Source organism: Ips typographus, linkage group LG8, assembly GCF_016097725.1.
Source record: "Ips typographus isolate SLU linkage group LG8, UJ_Ityp_2.0, whole genome shotgun sequence".
Lineage (NCBI taxonomy): Eukaryota > Metazoa > Arthropoda > Insecta > Coleoptera > Curculionidae > Ips > Ips typographus.
In genome coordinates this window covers 487,393-511,723 of record NC_138429.1, presented here as the reverse complement: position 1 = coordinate 511,723, position 24,331 = coordinate 487,393, and the positions used below count along the sequence as shown (strand labels likewise).

The 24,331-nt window shown below is 36.8% G+C and overlaps 3 protein-coding genes across 3 annotated transcripts in view; 2 read left to right on the top strand and 1 right to left on the bottom strand.

Annotated features, from left to right (window-relative positions):
* Positions 1 to 317: 317 nt before the first annotated feature.
* On the top strand, positions 318 to 6,521 carry LOC145732377 (uncharacterized). The gene is made up of 16 exons (XM_081984581.1): positions 318 to 617; positions 1,872 to 2,055; positions 2,112 to 2,217; positions 2,266 to 2,353; positions 2,639 to 2,668; positions 2,723 to 2,862; positions 2,916 to 3,033; positions 3,086 to 3,261; positions 3,313 to 3,446; positions 3,503 to 3,650; positions 4,824 to 5,021; positions 5,077 to 5,401; positions 5,466 to 5,663; positions 5,719 to 5,911; positions 5,968 to 6,173; positions 6,226 to 6,521. Exons 2-16 carry the CDS (start codon positions 1,873 to 1,875, stop codon positions 6,362 to 6,364), a joined length of 2,382 nt encoding a protein of 793 aa, XP_081840707.1. The 5' UTR covers positions 318 to 617; position 1,872; the 3' UTR covers positions 6,365 to 6,521.
* Positions 6,522 to 6,995: 474 nt separating this feature from the next.
* LOC145733179 (brachyurin-like) lies at positions 6,996 to 8,555 on the bottom strand. The gene is made up of 6 exons (XM_081985860.1): positions 8,404 to 8,555; positions 8,161 to 8,352; positions 8,012 to 8,109; positions 7,786 to 7,961; positions 7,455 to 7,726; positions 6,996 to 7,150 (listed from the first exon to the last, which is right to left on the bottom strand). The coding sequence occupies exons 1-6, from the start codon at positions 8,461 to 8,463 to the stop codon at positions 7,043 to 7,045; spliced, it is 906 nt and encodes a 301-aa protein (XP_081841986.1). The 5' UTR covers positions 8,464 to 8,555; the 3' UTR covers positions 6,996 to 7,042.
* Positions 8,556 to 11,367: 2,812 nt separating this feature from the next.
* Positions 11,368 to 24,331, top strand: part of LOC145733177 (uncharacterized) — a 33,859-nt gene continuing 20,895 nt past the window's right edge. Inside the window, exons 1-4 of the mRNA XM_081985858.1 lie at positions 11,368 to 11,887; positions 22,844 to 22,942; positions 23,648 to 23,820; positions 23,871 to 24,032. Of these exons, the coding sequence (XP_081841984.1) occupies positions 11,746 to 11,887; positions 22,844 to 22,942; positions 23,648 to 23,820; positions 23,871 to 24,032 (576 nt within the window). The 5' untranslated portion in view covers positions 11,368 to 11,745. The remainder of the gene's footprint in view (positions 11,888 to 22,843; positions 22,943 to 23,647; positions 23,821 to 23,870; positions 24,033 to 24,331) is intronic.

Genomic DNA, 24,331 nt, shown 5'->3' with positions numbered 1-24,331 from the left:
GGTGACGTAAAAATCGTCACCGGCCCGAGCCGATACCGGCAAGATTGCGCTTATGGGATTAAGCACTCCTGTACTGTTTACAATCCTTGGGACATGGTTGCCATTTTTATTCAAGTTTAAATTTAGGACTGGAATTAAAACTTTTCTGCTTTCATTAAAGTTTTTTTTATCCCGTATGCAGTTTCAGCATGCAAGTACTTTTTTATTAATATTTATTTTGATGTCTATAATAGTTTTCAATGAATTTTTATTACTACTTTAAAAAAAAGTTCTAAAACATTCTAAATTGGCAACAGTGGCAAAACAAGACGGACAACTGACAACCCTCCTAGTGCCCAATGTGAAAAATTAGAAGTGGTTAGTGATTAGCAGCACAGGAGTGAAGAAAGTAAAAATGTCTTTGTATTTTATATTTTTTTAAACCTGAATCGACAAATATCTGAACCGTTTGCCCTATTTTCAATAAATCAGCATTTTCGTTCCCATATTTGACTGCTAATAGCTTGCCTTAAAACGGGGAGGAAACCGACATTTCCACGTTGATTATCCGGCATTGTTGAAGGTTTTCTATACAAACCGCTGAAAAAGTAAATTTGCTACCATCTAGAAGATTTCAAGTGAGTATAGTTTATGATTTAACTTTTAAAATCAGTTTGATATGTAAAGTAGTACAGGAGGGCTAAAGTTCACATTACTTTATTGTGGGCATCCTGTACCCCTAATTATTACTGTTGTTTTACTGACCATTTTGGCTTTGGTACCCTTTAGCATACCATAACTGGGTTACCCTTTGCATATTAATTAAAATAGTACAAGGAGTTTGGTTTTTGTAAAAGCAGAAGTGATGGTTCCTAGATGTTATCAGTTGTGTTGTAACTAAGATAAAGGCATTAGTCATCCCAAAATGCTAACACCCAACAGTATAATAGAAACTATGAAATTAGACTACTTTTGATATTGCAAGGAACAATATCTTAAAAGGAAACCCTCTAAAAGTCTCTTAAATAATGAAGATACAGAATGAAACAAGTTCTAAGCTCCTTGAAGCACACTAATGTCTGTTTCCCTGACATGGGCTGAGTTGGTTTGAAAGGACAACTTAGAAGATAGATTAGTCTTGTTTAGACTATGTTTGATCACAGTCTGATAATTTTGCATCTAATCTATCACAATCAAATCTCAGCTTAAAAGGAAAAAACAGAGAAGAACAGTAACTAAACTTCTTACAGCACATGTTTTGAAATTTTTAAAATTATCCTAATACATTCAAATGTCAACTTAGAATATTGACATTTGAGCAGAAATGTCCAATGGGTCTAATAGAATGACTTGTCTTAGAATTAGACTCTCCAAGTTAACACAGTTACAGGATACAATTACATATATTTGGATGGCCTCAGTATTTACAGAGTGTTTACAATGGCCTCATTCGTTTTCAAGCTCCATGGATGGAGCAGCGCGTTTTTGACGTCACGATGACGTAGTTTAGCAAAAGCTTAATTTAACCAACTGTCAGATTACGTCATTGTGACGTCAAAAACGCTCTGCTCACTCTTCGGAGCTTGAAAACTCCAAATGTGGCCAATGTTTATCTCATTTTAACTCATTCTGACAAAACAAGATGGCATATGTTACTACAGTTTAAAACTCAGGTTAATACTACCCTCAAAATAGGCTTATAATTTTTTTAAACTTTACTTCTTAACATAATGAAAACAGGGTAAGACAAACTCCTTTCTTGCAGTACAAGAATACAAAAAACACCCTTCTTTTATGTTGGGTGTCTTAACAAACACATAAAGTTCAAATAACACATATTTTTACTATTATTTGCTGTATGGCAATGTATATTCTCAAAGTATCACTTTTAGAATGTCTGACCCAACTCAAAGACCGCGATGTTTCTTTGATATATCAATTGGTGGACTAAATAGTGGACGTATAGTTTTTGAACTATTTACCGATGTTGTGCCGAAAACGGCGGACAATTTTAGAGCCTTATGCACTGGAGAAAAGGGTGTAGGCAGCGAGACCAACAAACCACTACATTATAAGGTAAACTGGATATATTTCACTGCATTCAATATAGTTATGCGTTAAATGATTTTTAGAATGTAGTGTTTCACCGGGTAGTTAAAGATTTTATAGTACAAGGTGGTGATTTTTCGAATGGAAACGGAACAGGGGGTGAAAGTGTTTATGGTGGCACCTTTGAAGGTAAGTTTGTCCTGTAATCTATTTGAGTGACTGACTGAACAATTTTAGATGAAAATTTCACCCTTAAACATGACCAGCCATTTTTACTCTCAATGGCCAATAAGGGAAAAGACACTAATGGTTCACAGTTTTTTATGTAAGTTTACTCACTGCATCTTTGAATTCTTATACTTTGTAAAGTTGTCTATTACCACCAAACCTATTTTACAGTTCTTGTAGGTAACAACTGGTGCCACAACGTAATTTCACAATGTTTCTCTTTCAGCGCATTTTAAACTTTAGATTACTTTTTGACTCGTGTATGTATAAACTCTGTAGTTAAACGCCCTGCAGAACTCTTAGGTTCTATGCGGGCTCGTTCATTTTACCCTTCATAAGACACACCTGAGCTGATCAAATATTTTGCCTTGTTATGTTATAGTACAACACAACCGGCCCCACATCTCGACAAGTAAGTTTTAGTAAAAAAAAAAATTGAGTGGTGTTTAAAAATTGGTTTTCGTAGCGTTCACGTGGTATTTGGAAGAGTAGTGTCCGGTGGTGATGTAGTAAGGCAAATCGAAAATTTACCGGTCGATGCCAATAGTAGGCCCTTACAAGATGCCAAAATCGTCAAGTGTGGTGAATTAGTTAGGCAGGTCAAAGGTAATGTTCATGTTAATTTGCAAGTGTGTTTTTCATAAACTTATAAATTGCAGCCAAAAAGAAGAAGAAGGAAGACACTGAAGATGGTAAGGAAAGCAAGTCGGATGAATCAAGCAGTGACGAGAAGAAGTCTAAAAAGAAGAAAAATAAAAAAGACAAAAAATCCAAGGAGTAAGTCCAATAAAATCGGTTTAGAAGTCACACTACTAAAATTTGATTATAGGAAGGAGGAAGGTGAAACTTCCGAACAGGAAGAGGAGGAAGGGGAAGTAAAGGAACCAAACTGGATGATTCAAGTTTCTAACATTAAGCCAGAAGAAATCCCCGAAGTCCCTTCCAATAAATTCCTAATGAGGGGTGCTCCCGATAAGGAGAAAAACAACAAGGACAGAAAGCGTGGTAAAAACTGTTTCAGCTAATTACAGTGCCGTCGCTAACCTAATTTTTTAGGGGATCGCGACAGGGACCGGGGAAATGACAGGTTTAGACGGGATCGGGACTACAACGGAAATAGTTTCAACAGAAGAAGACGTCCCGTGATTACCACTAAAAGTGGTAGGGTAATCAAGGGCAGGGGACGTTTTGTAAGTTTGTGCCGACAATACTGAAATTATTATTACGCTGCGACTGTTTTTCTCAGAGATTCCACACTCCTTCTAGAAGCAGATCCCGCAGTGTAACTCCAGTGCATTGGAGGCAGGAAGAGCGACGTGTAATCAAACTGTCCGATTTGGAGAAGAAAGAAGCTGAGAAAAAGAAGCAGGAAGAGAAAAGGGCATTTTTAGCAAGTGAGTGATGTTTGTTTTTCTTACAAAACAATTTCCGTAAATTATAAGCTGTTATTTCGGAATTTTAATACATTTCATCAATCTGTCTCAGTTTCCTTCATACTGCCACTTTTCTTTTGTTTCTTTAAGGTGTCCTTATTTGACACACGTGCCAACTTGGTTACTATGACAGCTATAAATTTCGTTCTAACGTCAAAATATAGCCCGTAATTTCAGCTTTCTGTTATCTCAACAGTTTTCTATGAAAAATTACAAATAACCGTGTTATTTGATCGGAAATGGAGTAGTGCAAGTAAACAAGTTTTTAATGAAGATGTCATGATTTGACAGCTTCTAGCTTGGTTCCTGTGACAGCTAGAAGGATCGTTCAAACGTGAAAATATAGTCCGAAATTTCAGCTTTCTGTTATCCCAACAGTTTTCTATAAAAAATTACAAATAACCGAGTTATTTGATTGGAAACAGAGCAGTGCAAGAAAACAAGTTTTTAATGAAGATGTCATAATTTGACAGCTTCTAGCTTGGTTCGTATGACAGCTGGGAGTAACGTTCAAACGTGAAAATGTAGCCCGTAATTTTGACTTTCTTTACAAAATCAAAAAATAATTTTTTCTTTGTTTATTGGGTCTTCTGTCTCACACAAAAAAGGTTTGTTGGGAAAATGAAATTTCGCACTATTTTCAACTAAGTTGAAAATAACATTAACCTAGTCGTCCCAACACAAGACCACTGAGTTAGGCTCGGTCTTGTTACCTAAAAACGCTGACGTTTCGATGGAAAATCTACCACCGTCTTCAGAGAATCTAAAAAAGAAAAAGTGCGAAATTCCATTTTCCCAACAAACCTTTTTTGTGTGAGAAGACCCAATAAACAAAGAAAAACTGAGTAACTCGTCTCAACAAACATATAGAACATATCTCCAAAAAATAATTATTGAAATATTTGGTCGGAAATACAGCAGCGCAAGTAAACCAGCTTTTTAAAGATGTTTTGACAGCTTCTAACTTGATTCTTGATTGACAGTTAGGAGGTTCGTTTCAACGTCAAAATGTAGCCCAAAAGTCTTTTTTCAAGGTTTTTTTTTTGAAAATTAGTTGTTTCGAGTAGTAAGGCCTAAAATCCCCAGTTAGTCCGCTGAATGATTTTCACAGGGTCACTTAACCTTTGTTTGCAGTTTCCAACACTAGAAGGCGTTACCCTTCGATCGGTACTCCGCCAACGTCACCGCCTTTAAAATCGGGTCGAAACCGCGAAATGGACTACAACGCTTTGGACTACGAGGCGAATCAGAGCGAAGAGGAGAACGCGCCCAGAAAACAGGTGCCCAGTTTAGTTCAATATCCGTTACCGGGCACTTACAAGGAGTTTAAAGGTTCGTTGAGAATCTGATTTTTCTGGTTTGTTTTTTTTGAGTTTGGTCCCTCCAGGTCCGGATGTGATTAAACCGCCGGCCAACGACGATCAAGTGCAGAACGAGCGCTCTGATATTTTGGCGATGGCCCTCGGAGTGCAAATCAAAAAGGGTGAAGATCCACCTACGGGCGAGATTGTTTTCAGCGGATACGCTAAGAAACAGCAGCAGCAGCAACAAGAAATGCAACAGCAAACGCATTTCGACAAGTTGAATCAGGTCAACGCCCGTTTGCTTAAAATGGCCGGACACGACGTATCCAGGCAACGCGGAGATGACAGGGAACAGCGGGGTCGCAACAAGTTTCAAATTGAAAAACCTCAAGGCGACAGAGACCGAAGGTGAAACAGACAATTATTATTTACGCCATTTGGGAAAAGTTATTGATTATTGGTTTATTGTCAGTTTTGGGGATTACCGTTCTAGGCGCGAACGTCCTGCAGAAACAACAAAGAGCCGCATTCAAGTGGTTGCGAAAGAAACGCCACAACCTGAAATCAAAGAGCAAGATCGTAGTGACCGTAGACCTGAAAGAGACTCGAGAAGACGTCACCACCGGTCGGTATCACGTGACAGACGACGAAGACGCAGTAGCGAAAGAGGGTAAATAAACCCCATTTTTTTTGTTTCACTTCGTTGTGTACATGAAAATTAATAGGAGAACTAACGAGGATAAACGACGGAATCAATCTCGTTCTGTTTCTGAAGAAAAGCGAGCGGAATTACCGGTTAAGGAGGACAAACCTAGAAAATTGGACGATGTCGAAGCCGAGGAGAAGTACAAGAAACTACTAATCTTACGAAAGAAAATGGAGTTACTAGAACTGAAAAAGAAAAAAGAGGAAGAACAGGTAAAGTAGTTCATATAACATTAAATAACATTACTCTAAGAGTCATTGAAATACAGAAATTATTGGAGGAAAAACAGCGCAAAGCTTTGGAAGAACAGGAAATGTTGGAGAAGGCAAAAAAAGCCAAAAGGGAAGCAATCGAAAAGGAGAAGCTGAGAAAAACGATGAAAGTGTTGCAGGAAATAGCGCCTGAAAAACGTAGACGGAGCACTAGTTCAAGTTCATCTCTGTCTAGCAGCAGTGATGACTCTCGCGATAAAAGGTTTGAACTTTAAGTTACCATACAGTGTTGGTATTAAACAAATCAACTTCAGAAGGAGAAGAAATCCGCAACGAAGAAGGTCAGTTCCGCGATCCAAGGAGCAAAAGTCCAGAAGACGCTCCACAAGCAGTAGTAGCAGTTCGTCGTCTGGTTCGTCGCGAAATCGTAATGCGCAAAAACGACGTCGTTAATTCTCACATACACTATTTTGATAAGATTGTGTATTATTTTTACGTACGGTTATTATTCATTAAATTGTATTTCTAATAGGACATATTTTTTAAATGTGTGATGGTTTTTAAATAAATTACGTTCATTTTCTTGGTATAATAAATAGTTCCCAGTCAATTTTCGGCGTATTGTTTACCACTATTCTATTACCATTTCAAATTCGATTGACTGAAAAACTAATGGCACGTAAAAGTTCAGTTTCTGTGGTTCTCTCTTTTAAATTGTAGTAAAGCAATATTTGTCGTTCCTTTTGGTTTGGAATTTGGAAAGAGAATTTGAAAAGTGAATTGGAAAATCCTTTTTCTAATGGCGGCATAGCGAAATTGATTGGAATTCAAATAAAAATCTTTAAAAAATTGAGAAAATGTCAATTTTTTATTTTGCTCCACGAGGGTTCCAAGGCACAGTAAAGAGCATATTTATACCAAAAGACCTTAAATTAGGTGAAATAAGTGCGAAAAAAGTACTTTAAAGTTTTTTCAAAAAAATTTAAAGAATGTGGAAGTATTAGGTGGTCCTTTTCAACCACTTTTTGAAAATTCAGAATCTCGGTAAAATGGCGCAACAAAAGGTTAAATAATTAAAAAACACTTAAGTAAAACGAATGTTTATAGGTATACACGTGTCAATACTAGAAATTACCATTTTGTTGCCTGTATCCATTCATAGTACGATCCTACTCTACTAAAGGCTGGCGGCCAACCAACTTCACAACCGGCCGAAGTACCAAAAGATGTTACACCCACCTGTAATAAAAATAATAATTAGAATATCTTTTGAATAATAATAATTTAAAACATGCTAAAAATTGTACCTTAGTATTGTAAGTTCAATTATTCCTTTTAATAGCAAAACTACAATTTGACAAATACCACGTCAGTGGAGCACTATACAATCTAATGACGTTTTCGATTGGTATGCCAATAATCATAAATTTACATTGTCACATGACAATCGTGTGATCACATGACCGCTTCAGCTTTTCTTGTTTTGACGTTGTTCAGTCCAGAATATTTAATAACATTCAATTTTTTGAGTCAGTAAAATTACCTGGACACCGTCTACGATAAGTGGTCCACCAGAATCACCTCTACACGTGCTGCGTTTCTCTTCTCCGGACATGCAAATGTGAGTACGTTGCACCGTTCCCATGTAGGCCAATCTACAGGCCAAATTGCCGATTATCCTGTTGGTGGTTTCACGAAGAACAGGCGAACCGGAAGTGTGTCCGTCTCCTGGCAAACCCCAACCGACAGTCAATGCTTCCTCGCCCAAATAGTTGATGGAAGGATCGGACGCAATAGGAATATACTGAATACGATCTAAATGAAACAGTTAACAATGTTCAAATATATATTAAGAATGAATTAAAACTTATTACCAGATGGTTGGATTTGTTCAAACAAAAGAATGAGCCCTATGTCATTTTGAAGGGTATTGGCGTTCCAATCGGGGTGCAGTTCGTAAACGTGACCCAACACTGTGGTGGCTTGATCACTAGCAGCTGGAGGCATGTTGTGCGCCCCCAAGTAAATTATGATTGGATTTCCAGTTGAGCTAAAATTTAAAGTACAATTTCCTTATACTCTTGAAAATGTATTACGTACATGTCAAGACAATGGGCGGCCGTTAAAATAGTACTGGCACTGATTAAAGTACCACCGCAAAAGCTTGATCCTGATGCTGTGGTGACGTAATAACCCACCTACATAAAAAAAAACCATTATACAGGATTTTAACGCTGTACAAAAATCACCTGGTAGGGTCTGGAGTGTGGTTCAGATTCCCAACCCCCACCAGCAATACGTGAATCATAATTTTGAAAGAATTTGGTGTTAAAAATCCCTCCATAACGAGGATCGAGTTCCATGTGTCCAGGAGTGGCATTTTTGACAGTTTTTTCCTCCCATTCCTTAAATTCCCGACTGGACAAATCGTCGAAATTGACCTGAAATCCAACACCTTTTAAAGAAAATCATTGGAAGAACAAAATACTTACGGTAGAAGTAGTTAAAGCTACTTGCAACCCCAACAAAACTACCGTCCACTTGCACGACATCTTCCTTATTAAATTTCGATTTGACTTCAGTTTTCAGGTAACTTGCGACTGGATTAGTTTTTAAACAAATCGACCGTATAGAGATTTGACAAAGACACATTTACGAACTTATTATTGTTCATTAATTACAATATAATATACGAAATCCAAGATCAATCTTATTTCTTTATCTCAACTGTCTTGTATAATTTATATACCTTTTACACAAAACCATTGTTTCATATTTTTTTTTTAAATTAAACTGAAATTGAGGCTATATACATTAATTTAGAGCTTCCATTGATTAATTAATGCCTTCATTCTGTCTGCATAATCTATTTATCGGAATACAATCGATTTCAGTAGCTTTTAAGGTGTCCAGGACACGCTAGATAAATTTATATAAATGGTATTAACATTACTAATACTAGAATTGACATAACCTGAAGAGCTTTTTTTTACTAAAAAACACCTACTTTCAGTTTAATTTCCCAAATGAATTCGAGCCAAAAAAAAAAGGGAAGAACACAAGGAAAGTGGGAATATAAATTTAAGGCAAAAAACCTCTACAATGGTATTGAGCTGTGTAAGAGGAAATCCTTAAGGGCGCAAGCGTGCCCTTAGCACATCAACCTGCCGGAATTTCGGTTCTGTGGACTATTTTACTACGGGTAAGTATCGCAACGTTAACCCAGTAAGGAAAATAATATGAAAATCGCATTTAACAGGTTGAGTTAGTGTTTACCCGAAAATAATTGTCGGACGTACGCAAACTTGTCCTGTATTTAGGATACTGAACGATAATTTGTCACGTGATTGCAGGCTACATTCAGCTACCTGAAAAACTGTAAGCAATATTTTACGACCGGTATCTTGTAGCCGGAAATGATTTACACCCTCCCAACCACAATTCAGAACAAAAGAGCTTCATCATCCACCAGAAACGTTCTAAGACTTCCCAGGGGTGCAATTCGGACCCTTTAAGCTAACTCGGTTAATTAGAATGACCTGGGTTACTTTAAAAGAAGTAAACTGTACCAAAAAACCTTGCGAGTTCACATGGGCAGTAAATGACAGTGTACTTACAATGTCTGTCTCTTTTTAACTTATTTTGATAAAACAAGCTGGCCTCTGTTACTACAGCTTAAAACTTCTTAGGTTCGTCTTTTGTTATAGTGTAGGTATATTGACAGTGACAGCTGTCACTTATCATGACAACAAAAGCTGCATATTACAATAATTTTCACTCTGTATGAGTTGCAGTGTCTCTAAAACCAAATAACTATTCAGAAAATGACCAAATGCAGGTGAAACTGTCGCCGAAAATCCCGGTTATGGTTTTCACATCTCTCGGGATTGGAAATGGAAATTGCGTCGCTCCGTCTAAGCCTTTTTGGCCGGGTTGTGCTGTTTTAATTCCGACTTTATATAGCTTTTGGTCTCGTAGTTTCTAATAACCTCCCCCTTAGCCCAAAAAACAAGCATTATTTACGACTGTATTATAGATACGGCCGAGTTGATAACATCCCCCTTTAAGTGGAGGAAATATGGCGTCGCCTAGTACAAAACAATACGGAAATTGTAATGGAAGTGTCAGCGGAGATATCGATAATTTGACAGTTATCACGTGACCGCGCTATTAACATAACATTTTTATATCACGTGTGTAACCTGTTTTAAAGGAAAACTTTTTAACTGTCTTAAATATTAAAAAAAAAGACCGAATTTTGCAGTTAAAAGAAAGTCCCTTGAGGGAATAACTCAGCCACCCTAAGGTTAATTTAACCCGGTTAATTAAAACGTTGTAATTAATTGGCAATTATAGTTTCGGAGGATCATTTAACTGTAGAAATTACTTCTTTGTTTTGGTGCAATCACTTGGTCTGTAACTCTAACTAAAATTTTACCAGATGCAGTATTAAACCAAGCATACTTAAATTTGACAATTGTCACATGACACTCTATTGTCTACAATCAGCGCAGTCACGTGATAACTGTAACAATCGAATTTGGTTTAGTGTTTTGTGCATTGAAAATCATCAGACTGCACTATTCTGATCACAAAAAGGGAACGTGAATGCTTTCGGAATATTGAACAGGACCGGCCATTAAACCGTCCGCGTTAACGAAACAGCCACATATTATTAACTAATGCAATTGTTTTTTCGCTTTAATGAATCATGTCCGTTATGAATAATATCCATATTCGTTCACTTGGTTGAGACGCAATCCCGTATGTTCAACAACTTTCGATAATAGACCACGTAAACTCGTTTACAACACTTAATTAACCTAAGACACGACACCAAAAAGGGGTGTAAAGTTTGTTTATTAAACGACCTAATTATTGCCCTGTTGGAAAGTAAACCAGACATGTTTTTTGATTGAGCTAAAAATAGGCAATTTGTAAAAAAAATAAGTCTACTTCTATACCGAAGGTAGGACAATTGGAGGTGGAAATTTGGCAACGTGGTGACACATACAGGATGTAGGCCACACTGTTTCTAGGTAGGAAACTCGACTGTGCGTCCAAAAAAGGGTGGCAATTGCCGAGTAACCCTTTGCATGCGATTAACACGCGACAACCCCCCCCCCCATTTTAGAGCAGGTCGTTGTCTAATGTCAGTTTTATGACAGAAAAATGGTATTAAGTGTTTAATTAGTCAAGAACAAAAGGGTGTTGACAGTTGCCAAATCTGTTATACTAATATTTTGTAATAAATGAAAAATAAGTGCCAATATAATTAACTTGAACGCTTATCTTGAAAATTTGAAGTACATAAAGTCGAAATTAGCACAAAACTCACCAGCATTGTAACGGAATTTTCCGTTATAATTAACATTCATTCTAAGCAATTTTAGACTTTATATAAAGTTTTTTTAGTTAATATTAGAGGAAAATTATCAGAACTTTTTCCTTATTGAGTAACAAACAGTTGGTTTGGCAACGTCGTATCACCCCCTTTTTTGAAACGAAGAGACGACGGCGTCGGCGGCGCGTCAGCTGAGCGTCGCGCACCCCTTTGCCCCTTAACCACCCGGGTGCCGCCCGGGGGGCGAGGAGGGGGAAATCGGGGCCGCCCCAGCCAGCGCCGCATAGCGCAATTTCCCATTCGCGACGGAAAAGTCGTGCCGGAAGGTTCGCGTTTTGCGATACGCCGGTATCCAACACACACACACACACCATCATCAGGAATTCTCTATTTTGTCGTCCATTTTAAGAAATTACATACAAACACACTGAAAAGCGCGAACATAGAAACGTAAAGGAGGCTGTGACATTCGTATACAGGGTAAATTGTAATGGAGGCGGTGAACGGGGGTAGTTTAGGGGAGGGGGGACCGCCGCCCCCTAGTCCCTTGACGGGTTGCTATTTGCTGGTGGTGGTCGGCGAGCCGCATTCCCAGGACCACAAAGACATAATCCTCCAGAAGGTGGCTAAAGGTAGGCACTATATTACACTTTAAGAATTTGCTATTCGTTGGGGGGAGCACGGGGATGGTTACTGATCCGGGTCAATAGAAGGACTTTAGGCCACCCTGCATTGTTAATCGATAAGGTTAAAATATAGACTGCAAATGTCAAATGTTCGTTCGTTTTCATACCAGAAAATTTGCAATTTCTTTGCCAAATGCATTTTATAAATCGATACGGGCAATCCCTTTGATGTAATTTAATTTACAAATTAACCCCCTTAGAAACCCACATTAATTACATACTTCTAAACTAATTTGGCAACATTGTTAACTCCACTTGAAATGTTTCAAAAATGAACAAATAATACAGGTCTAAAGGGTATTTAAAAACAACCAACCAAGGTGTTAATGTTGGTAACACTGTAAAGTTCACTCAACAGTTTTAATAATTTAAATAAATCTTAAAAAAATTTTAACACTAAGAAATTATTGACAACACTGCAGTGAATAATAGCAATTTGGCAATTTGCCAAATATTGACGTTTTAATGAGACCACTGTCAAAAAGCATACAACAATTTTGACAGAGCACTGCAGAAACCTGAATTACTGGATTTTTTTGTTTAAATACACACTTACAAAATCTAAAAACCAGTTTTAAGGCTTATATAGGTAGCAACGTTGACAAGACAGCAAGAAGCAGATGTGACGTAATTTGACAGTAGCGCAAAAGGAGGCATTCAGGCATTGCGATAAAGTGGTCATGTGACTGTTACATTTGTATCAGTCAAACTGACACGTTTCAATGATGAAGTTTTACCTTGTGCAATACTGCTAAAACTCTCTGTCCCAGGAGAAGTGACAAGGACGACATTAACTGTGACGTCAGTTGACGACCTCTAACTTAGTCCTGCTCGTTCAACATCACGTGATAGCCTCATTCATTAGCTGTCTTTTGTCATACGGTGTGTCGGTGATTGGACGTCCATTTTGCTCCAACTGGCACGATTTCGGAATTATGGCAATCTTGACAGTTTTTAGGGAGGGACACCCTGAAAAAATGACATTTTGACAAATGACACTCCACGTCACAATTCTACCATTAACAAAAGCTATCTAGCTAGAACACAATTTTCAAAAGTCAACATTTACCGAAAATGTCAGAAGCTCAGTTTTGAATTTTTCAACGTCAAACGGTGCACTGTACAGAAAAATGTAATTTTTGGTAAAAGTTGCTTCTCATCGGGGTGTATTACGCGATAAAAATGTCACACCCATAACTCAAACGGTAGTCGAGGTATTCATGAAAATATCCGAAAAAAAATCAACTTTCACGCCCTCTAGTGTTATATGGTGTGCCTATACATGATGTTTGAAATAAGCAAATTATGAAGAATTTTTTGAATAACTGCACAGAAATTTACCTGAAAGTGAGTTTTTCTGATTGTCTGCGTGCAAAATGACACAGAATAAAAGCTAAATGAATAAATTCGAATTACAGCAGGAAAAATTCTAGAAAACTGTCAACAAACAACAAAAAATTAATAATTTTCAATGGCATCGCATAGATATATTGTAGGTGCACACTCCTTGAAGTCATTTGAGAGTTTGTCACGTGACACCGGTTCGTTTTTTAAATATGTTGATCAGATGACACATTTGTCAAATGTGGAATTATTTCTAAGCATGGCCCTGATTTACCATACGTCATTGACGTCAAATTTCCATCTCGCTCAGTTGACATGTAATAGGAAAGGAACGACAATTATTACGTCACTAGTTCTGGGACAAACTTTTAGGTTAGAAAATTAACTTTTAAAACACTACGCTCATTCCAGTATTATTCCAGTATCATTATACAAAAAAAATTTTTGTTATGGTCTCATAAAGCAAATATTTACAGATAAGCGTAATATTGCGAGCTTGATATGTGTTTATATAGGGACGACGCTGAATTGCGAAAGTGTTGGCATTGAAATATTTCGCCTTTTAGACAACGCTTTCGCCTTCTCTCTTCCCTAATTAAAAATAGCCGTTTTATACATCGATACGACCAACGTTGGATGATTTAATTTGAGAATACATCGAGACAGTCAACGACTTTTCGGGCGCACCCTCGCTCTATAATTGTTGTTTTCGGGGAGTGTTTCGGTTCCTGTTTTCGTCCAGTCATTCGCCATTAATCGTCTCGACCAGGATCGTATTATTTGCCGGAAAACAGGAATTATTTTTTTTTTTTAAATGTTTTACATTCATATTGCCTCTGGATCGAGACAGGCCACTTCACAGCACAATAAGATTTAAGAAAAAGTGAGAGAAAAACTATTTTTGACGTAAATTATGCCGGGGTTTTTGTATTTTGCACCATAACCCACCTATTTCATTTTATTTGTAAATAACTTGTAAGCTTTTTTTAGTTTATTTAAAGTTGACTGTATACTGATATTTTGGCTGTAACATGTTCTTTTAGAAACTTACAGTTAAAACTCTGACAATGCACCCCTAGAGCATTCTGCACTCAGGATTAGATCGTTCATCAGTTTTATCATCTCAATAGACATAGTTGCACTACAGGACAAATTCTGAATGGTTTACGCTTAAAATATCTAGTTAGAACAGAATTCGACAAGTTTGAACTAAAAAAATGGTCTAATGAAAGCTAGTTGTATCTTTAAAAAAAATTTACCTTACTTGTTTCTTATTTGGTTAAAAAACAATCCTAAATCCTGGTTCTTGTTTCTTGCGTTCCTGGCTACACGGACTAGTTAGTAGTAGAATACAACGGAAGGATAAAGAAAAGGCTTTTTCTCATTTTGAATATTTGAATAACACAAAACACAACCTCACACAACACAAAATCAATGTCAATTGTCAAAATTATTGACATTTTTGGCAACTTTCAACTTCAATTGCGACGTTGCTAGCCAATCAGTAAATCTGACAACGCAGTTCATGTTGCAAGGCACCGCCTACTATACTAGAAGGTGCTTGTCAAACATTCCAATACGGCGGGAATAGTGGTGACAGTTTGTATTGTGGAAATTGAGTTTTTTGAGGAATTTTTACGGTTTAACATCAAGACTTGAGGTTATTTTTGTTTGCTGCCGTTTATAAGTTTTTCAAGCCGCATTGTAACAGCAAAAAGCCCAACTGAGTCAGTTTTTATTTTACAAAAAACCGGATCTAACTCAACAGTGGTTGAAGTGGGATGATTTTACTTCAACACTACACTCAATGGTAAGTACTTTCTAGTACAGTAAACTTATTAGGTACTTGTTACATGCACAGGTATGTGAGTTACATTTTAAAGCATCCTTCATTGTGAGCAACAAAAATAATTTTGAATGAATGTTCTTGGTACAAAAAACAGTGTTTAAACTAGTTTGCTGTGTGTTGTACTTTCCAGAACAAATGTTCTAACCAATTTGATTAGGCTGGACTTGATTGTGTATAAAATGCTCTATCTATACATATCTGGATCAGGAATGAAGCTTTCTTTGATTTTTCACTCACAACTTGTTATAAACTCCGCCATAAAGGCGAATGCGCCTACAGTGTAGTCAATCTTCAACTTTGAAAGGAAGCAACTAAAGAACACTTTGTAGGTGGCAATTTTGCTCTAAATCCAATTAATTTGAAGATCGTTCAATCGAGTGATCTAGACGCGTCCGGTAATTAGCCAGTATACATTTGCGGCGCACACTAACCTAGCTTATATTCTTCTAGTAATTATTAACGATAAAGTTAATTGGCTATTGTATTTGATGTTTAACAGTTTAATGCATTTACCGCCCATCCTAATTAACTTATTTTTTTAATAAGAAAAAACTGAACACGCTTGGCTTGTTCGGGGTTTGTGTAACATAACGTACGCCTGAATAAATTTGATTAATTTGCAATTTTTGTATCTTAAAAAATACTGTTAAAAAAAAATCTGTTAAACAATATAAATAGAAAAATACACAAAGCTGTTAAAGTCAAACAGTTGAATCGCATCACCTTGAAACATTACCAAATTTATGGCACGTCGGATATAAATATTGTCTTAAATGTCGGGTTTTTTTTACCACTTTTCTGGTATACATTATTCGGCGTCATCAATCTTTCCAGTTAAGTGATATTGTTAAAGCTGACTTAAACTGAAGAGAATTTTCAGCGACAGTATTGATTTTATTCGTATATATGGCAGAACAGACACACTTTTTGTACTTGGAGTATTCCATGTTGAGCAAAGCGGTTTTTGTTCCGTTATCGATCATTGAAAGCTTTGCAAAATATTGTATAGAAAACTAAAAATAATGTTGAAAGTCAATGCCATTTTGGTTCAAACGAAACGGGTTTTTAATAATTGTTATGGTCAGGTCGCCTATGGATGGCAATTGTCACAAAAAGCGCATGTCGCAAACAATTTTTATATGACAGCTGTCAATCCGCCGGCGCCGGTTTGATTTCGAACCATATACGAACCACAGCCAACTACGATCATAACTGCACCAAAACAAAGTTAATATAATAAATAATAGTCCTGTCAATTAATTAACAAAACCTTAATGAATTCCTCTTAACGATAATGATGATAAACCTGTTGCTAATATGATTTTCTAGGATTGTAAAATAGAGGAGTTTATCGCTCGTTGAAACTATCGATTTTCCGTCTGGAACGTACATTTTGAAGTATAAATTTGGGCAAACTTCTCGTTCCGAACGGATGCCAAGACCGTAAACTTCAAATATTACTCATTTCAACTTTTGCTCAGTTTATGAAATGTGTAAGTGATTTTGCGCACAAATCCTGTGGGAGTACTTTGTTTGACTCGAAATATGATTGAAATTAGTTTGAAAAAGTTAAGGTCAGACAATATAATTAATTTATTAGATTTGTAATTCAACGGCCAAAAATAAAACCCACGAAATTACAGATGGAGAAACCATGTAAGTGGCCTAATTTGATTAAAAATGCCAGACATACTTTGTTATTTATCAGCAGAGGTAATACGAAGAGACTTCTCCATTAGTAATGGAAAATCGATAAATTCCTAAATGTGGACGCGTTTCGGGCTACAAAAAAGGTGCCCCATATCGAGTTATCCAGAATTTTAATGGAGGCATTAACAACCATTTTCGGTTGAAATGACTGTGTTTAGAGAGGTAATCTAGACGAGATAAACATAACCTTCTTTACTTGTATAATATGACAGCTGACAGGCAGTGCTGCCAAATGTTGCGCTCTCCAATACAAAAATGACAGTAATTCGACTTATTATAAAATAACGTATGTCTCCAATTTGCATTTATCTTCGTTGATTTGATTACATTTGCATAAAACAGACAAACAGGCAACAATATTATACAAACCACCGGTAGGGTGTGTGATATATTTTTTAAATTATTACTATTATTTTATCCAGAGCTCCGCATTTTTATAGGTGCGTTTTACAACCCTAATCATTCGAGGGTGAGTTTGCTTTTTCGGCTTATCGCACTTCTTTTAATTGAGTGGGAATTTAATGTCTTCCTGTTATATCTTTTAGTCTTTTGTAAAAAATTAATGGTCTTAGTGTGCCATGTTTGCTGTTTGTGATTGGTCAGCCGAAAGCTGCTTTTTTGACCAATGCTGCACAAGTAGACTTGCGACTGTCCTATGACGTCAAACTACAAAATGACTTGGGTGGTGTAAAGTTTTCTTTTTTCTTTCCGCATTTCTGAGATTCAATTGAGAAATTCTGGAACAAGACAGGCCCATTTCATGTTTATGAATAATTCAACGGCGTGAAAAAACCGTCAGCTGTCGCACTGAAAATTCAGTTTTTCTTCTCTGTACAAACATAATTTAGATTTTCAGATTTGGAACAAAACAATACAAAAATTATCGGATTTACGGTATCTCGGAAACGATCGCGCAACAACCCACACCAGACGGACAAAACTGTATTAGAGACGATCGATCGATGTAGTAGGTCAGAGCCTGGTGAAGCAGTTTCGAAGGGGGAAATTGGAATTTTTATGCCGAAGGCGGTGCGGAAAACGAAATAGGAAAAGCGTCTGGGAAATTCGGCTCCCCTACCAAAACGGAGCAATCGTCTCTATTTGATTTCTGCTACTTAGAATCTATATCTTGATGTGGGGAAAAAGTTTTTCGGCTCCAAACAATCAGCAATTCTCTCTTTTATTTGTTGAGCTGCAATGTTTGAAATAGAGAGGCATTGAATTTAACTGTCAGTGAATGACAATAAGCAAATATTGCCTGACACCTCCCCACATTCGTTTTGACCCAGAGTAACACAAAGCAATTGAGAGCTGTCAAATTATTTGTTTCTGGCAGTTATATTTTGGCACCGCTGTTCTTCCTGACTGTACCAAATTTTGTGGTGTTTTTTCAGGTTATTGGATAGGAAATTTAATGAGGATTTCAAAAATGGGCTTAAAACAGTCATTTTCTCACCCCAAGTGTGTTTTACAGGCGATTTTGTCCCTTACTGTCCTTTCAAACTTTGTTTTGGGCATTTCAAACTTTGACACCGCTTTTCTCACTGACTGTACCAAATTTTTAATTTTTTTTTCAGGTTATTGGATAGGAAATTTAATGCGGATTTCAAAAATGGGCTTAAAACAGTCATTTTCTCACTTCAAGTGAGTTTTACAGGCGATTTTGTCCCTTACTGTCCTTTTAAACTGTGTTTCTGGCAATTCAAACTTTGACACCGCTCTTCTCCCTGACTGTACCAAATTTTGTAGTGTTTTTTCTGGTTATTGGATAGGAAATTTAATGAGGATTTCAAAAATGGGCTTAAAACAGTCATTTTCTCACCCCAAGTGTGTTTTACAGGCGATTTTGTCCCTTACTGTCCATTTAAACTGTGTTTCTGGCAGTTCAAACTTTGACACCGCTTTTCTCACTGACTGTACCAAATTTTTAGTGTTTTTTCAGGTTATTGGATAGGAAATTTATGGAAGATTCCAAAAATGGGCTTAAAACAGTTGTTTTCTGATTCCAAGTGGGGTTTTCAGGCCTTTTTTAATCCCTGAGTCTCCTTTCAAACTGTGTTTTGGGCAGTTCAAAATTTGACACCGCTTTTCTCACTGACTGTACCAAATTTTTAGTGTTTTTTCAGGTTATTGGATAGGAAATTTAATGAGGATTCCAAAAATGTACTTAAAACTATCATTTTTTTACTCCAAGTGGGTTTTACAAGCAATTTTGTCCCTGACTATCAAATTGTGCTCAAAAGTTGCAAAAATCAAAGTTTTCTTACAGTATTCGATACAAAACGTCGAGAGACTTGTGACAGTTATTTTGACAGTGGTCACGTGACTGCCTAGCTAAATTATCCTTGAAAAACTACGTGACATCTGTCACTAATGTCAAAATTTGTCTAGAATTCTAAGAAAACTAAGTTAACGCAGTTTTCGAAACAAAACGCGTTTTTGAGATTTATTACAGTTATTTTGACAATTCTCAGTAAATTACAAAATTGTTTAAATATAGTATTATCTTTAGATTCGCCTCATTTTTCTGATGTCAAAATTTAAACATGACAAAAAGCTGAAAATGTATTTTTTTTAGAAAAAAGTTATAAGATTGTTACTCATTTCGTACAAGAATCACTTTGTCAGAAAAATTTCAAAACAGCCTTATATTCGGTCTTTATTTTGACAATATTCACCGAAAATGACTTTAATGACAGCCATGACAGGAAAATGATATTTTTCAAGCAAATTTCAATTAGATACCCATTAATTTACTGATCAAATTGATAAATTATCCTGTCACACTGAATTTTATCACAAACTTGTATTTATTAAGGTTTAAAAACATCTACAATGACCATTCTCCCTTTTACAGTCGTCTATTTTGAAATATCCAGTAATTACTTTGCATGTAGCCGAAACAATAATAATTCCTGTCGTGTTTTTTCTTCTTTTCATCAAGAAAACTCGTTGTCATTGTTTACTACCCTTTTGAGTTCTATTTTAACCAACGAACTTTGACCTTTGGACAAACAAAGTTGAATTTACATACTGCCTCATTATTTAGTGTTTGACTCTTTCCTTAATCTGACTTTTGTCATACATTTACATATCCATGCATCTCTTTCTCTTTTGGAGAGAATTTTAGCTTTTAAAGTAGCACTTCCTTGCTTATTCCCGTATAAGGGTAGAGGGAGGCAATTTTAAAAAGTAATTTCGTTACTTGAATATTTCAAAAACTCGGATACACTAAAAGTTATTTATAGCGAGTTAGGAATCCCATCTCGCGTCCTTATATAGTTCATTTCGTTTAAGATTAATTGGATTTTGCCGCTGCCCGGACAGTTTTATGGGACTTGTTTAAATTTTCCGCCCGGTATAATTTCACCCTTTATATATTATCCATGTAGGAACGTGAACGAAGGAATTTGTTGGGAAGATAAAACGTTTAACTGAGCGCACGTTTTTTAGTCGTTTATGAGAAAATCGAGTAATCACGTGACTGCACTAACCATATAAAAAGTTTCAGTCACGTGGCTTTCAATTTAAGTTCTGATCATCTCTTGCGCACCGGACTGCTGTAATTCTATTTGCAAGTTTAATATGAAACTATAAGTTAATCTATTTTGGCACTATTGCAAATGTTTTGACATTTGATAGTCTCATTATTTGACACGTGGTCATTGGGCAGTGAATCACGTGGTGACTGTATTATTGGCGAAACAAATCATACGGATCTGCTTACTTACATAGCATTGAAAAGCAAAATTGCTCTTCACCTCCTGGAAACGAAACATCAGTAATAGGTGGCTATTTTTAATCATATTTGTCACATCTAATTAATATACCGGAGGCAAAAACACCAAATAACAGATGTTCCAGAGTTTCCAGCCGCTCTGTCGCCTTCTCGTGCAAAAAAACTGGATATTAGCTAGTCAATCATAAGCGTCCCACCGCTATTTCTGGAAAAACTACGTCAATGTACCACAAATTGGAATTATTGCTGATGAAATTTCCACTAAATGATCATTATTACGTTTAGTTTTAATGCGGAAGGATTGTCTTGGATATTGCCCGCCACTGATGTAGAATGCAAAAAGCTACACACAAAATAAAAGTTTTTTGAACCCAAGAAACTAAATGTTAGGATAGGTTGACAAGTGCAATAGGGGTAGGCTTTAAATAACCTTCTTATTTATAGCATCGGACCGAAGATGTGCTAGGCAACTGTCTCTTTTGGAAAGTCTATACGGTGAATTTATAATTTACGATTCTGGACTTTTTGGTCGAGTCAAAATACCATCGATAATGGGAGGAGGCGGTCGATTGTTCCTGGTAAGCACAAAAGGGATGTTAAAGTGGGTCGTTTTTATCTGGAACGTTTCCCTCTTTCAGCGTTAAAGGAAAAATTGCTCGGGGACGACTATTAACAATAGAGTCGGCTACAAAGCCCGTTTTTTCTACCCCCGCGCCCTTTCAGCCCCTTTTTGCTACCCTTGGAATAAAAAAGGCAAATATTTACACACACACACGTTGTCCTGAGTTTGCCTTGCGTTTGTATGTAAAAAGTGATTTTGATTTTATTTAAAAAAGCATGTTAGGTTTTTGAATTTTATATGCAATACAAATCGACGATATTTAATGTTCTAGAGGGCTTAAAATGTTAAAACCGTGTAATCCGAACTGGTTCTTGATATTGTAGTAACGAAATTGAAACTATATGCAAGTAAAACGGATTAAAGATTTACGCATTAGCGTAAGTAAACGGAAAACATAAAATTCTCTTAGGGAAACCACGTTAAAAGGAAACCAATGCTCTAAAACAAGTTGGCGACATTGGAATCATTTGACAGTTTGTTTGCAAATAGGAACAATGATCACGTGACCGATCTGTCAAATGCCCATAATGTTGGAAATGACAGCGCCAAACTATACACGACTCAATTAAAATAACTCTTTTCATCAACGAAAATGAAAGGACCCAGAATTCTAACTTTATTTCAACCTCGTATACTCTGAATAGAGCTTTAAATTATCTCTATTCATATACTGCGCGAGTACATATTAATCTGGATACTTTATTATCCGCCAAGGGTTTCATTAAAGGGCTCAAGACGTTCCCTAGCCCTTCACGCCCCCTGCGCCACCTGACCAAAAGCCGAGGTCAGGCCACCCTCTATACATCCGATACGTTGAATAATGATCCGGTGACGTAAGTGAGATGAGAACAAGGCGGCCTTGGAAACGTGCAAAACAAAATGGATAATCCTTTTTCACGCCGCCTACTATACTAGAAGGTGCTTGTCAAAAAATTCAATATGGCGGCAGTGGTGACAGTTTGTATTGTGGAAATTGAGTTTTTTGAGGATTAGATGAATTTTTACGGTTTAAAATCAAGACTTGAGGTTATTTTTGTTTGCGTAAGTTTTTCAAGCCACATTGTAACAGCAATTCAGGAAAAACCCCAACCGTGTCAGTTTTTTACCTTACAAAAAACCGGATCTAACTCAACAGTGGTTGAACACTTTGAAGTGGAATGATTTTACTCCAACACTATACTCAATGGTAAGTACTTTCTAGTACAGGAAACTTATTAGGTACTTGTTACATGCACAGGTATGTGAGTTACATTTTAAAGCATCCTTCATTCTGAGAGCAACAAAAAACATTTTTCTAATGGCGTTTCAGTGCAATCTATAAGAGTTCGAATAAAAAAGTTCTTTGTTTAATTGAAAAATAGCAATTTTGGCAATTTATTATTTTGCTCCAGGAGGGTTCCAATGCATATTTATACCAAAGGACTAGCAGGATGACAGTAACACTGACATTAGAGTATAAAAATGGCGGAATTTACAAACTGTGGTAAAAATAGAACCAGCAGTTAGTTATTAAACTCTCAAAAAACTAACTCACCGATTATTTGCAGTTTAGACTATACAGACAGAATATACGGTTATAATTCATTTTGTATTTATTTGTAAATCACGATAAAATCGATTAAAACATTTTTTTTCCAGGATTGTTGTCCTGGGACGTAAACGAATGCCTTGTGGATTTGGGAAAAGAGCTGGCCGTGATTACGGATCAGAATTTGGAAGGCGAAGAAGCCCGGTTTGGTGAGTTTCTTCGTTTAATCATCGGTTTTTCCGGTAACAAATGTATTGAATCAGTTCATGGTAGTATAACACTGAAAAATCATAGACAATCTTAAATTACCCGGGCAATCATCAATAGAAAAGCGAAACGGGCACTAAACCGTTTTACGGCCCGACATGAGTTGCATACATAACTGCACCCGGTGTATAAATGCGGATTGGGGTCTCGTTTATGGGTAGGATCCGTTTAAAATTCTGCAAAATACATCCTAAAATGGCCAGAGAGGGTAAAATAATACACGTAAACCCGTAATAAAGAGGTGATTAAGCTTTAAATACGGAACTGAAGGGGTTTTTTGTTCTTTACTGAGTCAGCTAAAAAATAGAATTAGTCATGATTATCCAGGAAAAACCATATTAAATTAAACTTACAAAGTGGATAAAACCCACTAATGGCAACATCAAAGTGTGGAAATGGGAAAATGGAGAGGAAACATATTACTTGGAAATAGCCAATTTATTTATACATAGATCTGGAACAGATGTAGAGGCTTGATAAATCATCCTCTAATAAATTATTTTCCTTATTCTGGTATCCTTTCCTGATTTCAAAAGAAAGCTTTGCTGAAAAAGTTTATGGAGACCCCGTATCAATAATCTCATTTAAGGATTTGTACAGTCTTTTTGTGGCTGGATTACTTATAACGGAATAAACCAACATTTTAGGGGAGAGACTGATCCAATTCGCGTCTGAGAACCTGGTGACTGAAATTCTGATCCATCCTGCGGTCAGTACCTTATCACAATGCGTGCGCAACTTGTTGAGCAGCTTCACGAGACACCGGCACATCATCCATGCCGGCTATACGTTCGAAGGCAGCGGATCCTGGGCCTTGCAGGTAAACCATTGGCCACCAAGTGGAACAGTTGTAGAAATCTCAAATTCCAGGACGGAACGTTCAGCTATTCCGATTTTGCCGAAGCGTTCCAGGAAATCGAGGTTCAGAGAGTCATCCACGCGTACGAAAATGGCATTTCTATTGACCTGCACTGCGCCCCTGAGGGCGATTGGACTCGTTTGCCGAAAGAAAGTTTTGCTAAAGCTTGCAAGGTAAGACGTGTGTCATTGATTGTCAAAATGATTATAACTTTAGAGGTTCTGGTTATTTCTAGAAGGTTCTCAGTAGCATTTAGACAACTCTGGTACATCAAAATGGTCCTAGAGGTCTCTGACAAATTAAAACAATTCTGGAAAAATTTAAAACCCTTGTAGAGACTTCTGGTACTTTTAAGAAAGTTCTCAGTAGCATTTAGAGGTCTCTGGCACATTCAAAATGGTCCTGGAGGCCTCTGGTAAATTAAAACAACTGTGAGAAGGTTTAAAACACTTGTAGAGTTCTCTGGCACTAT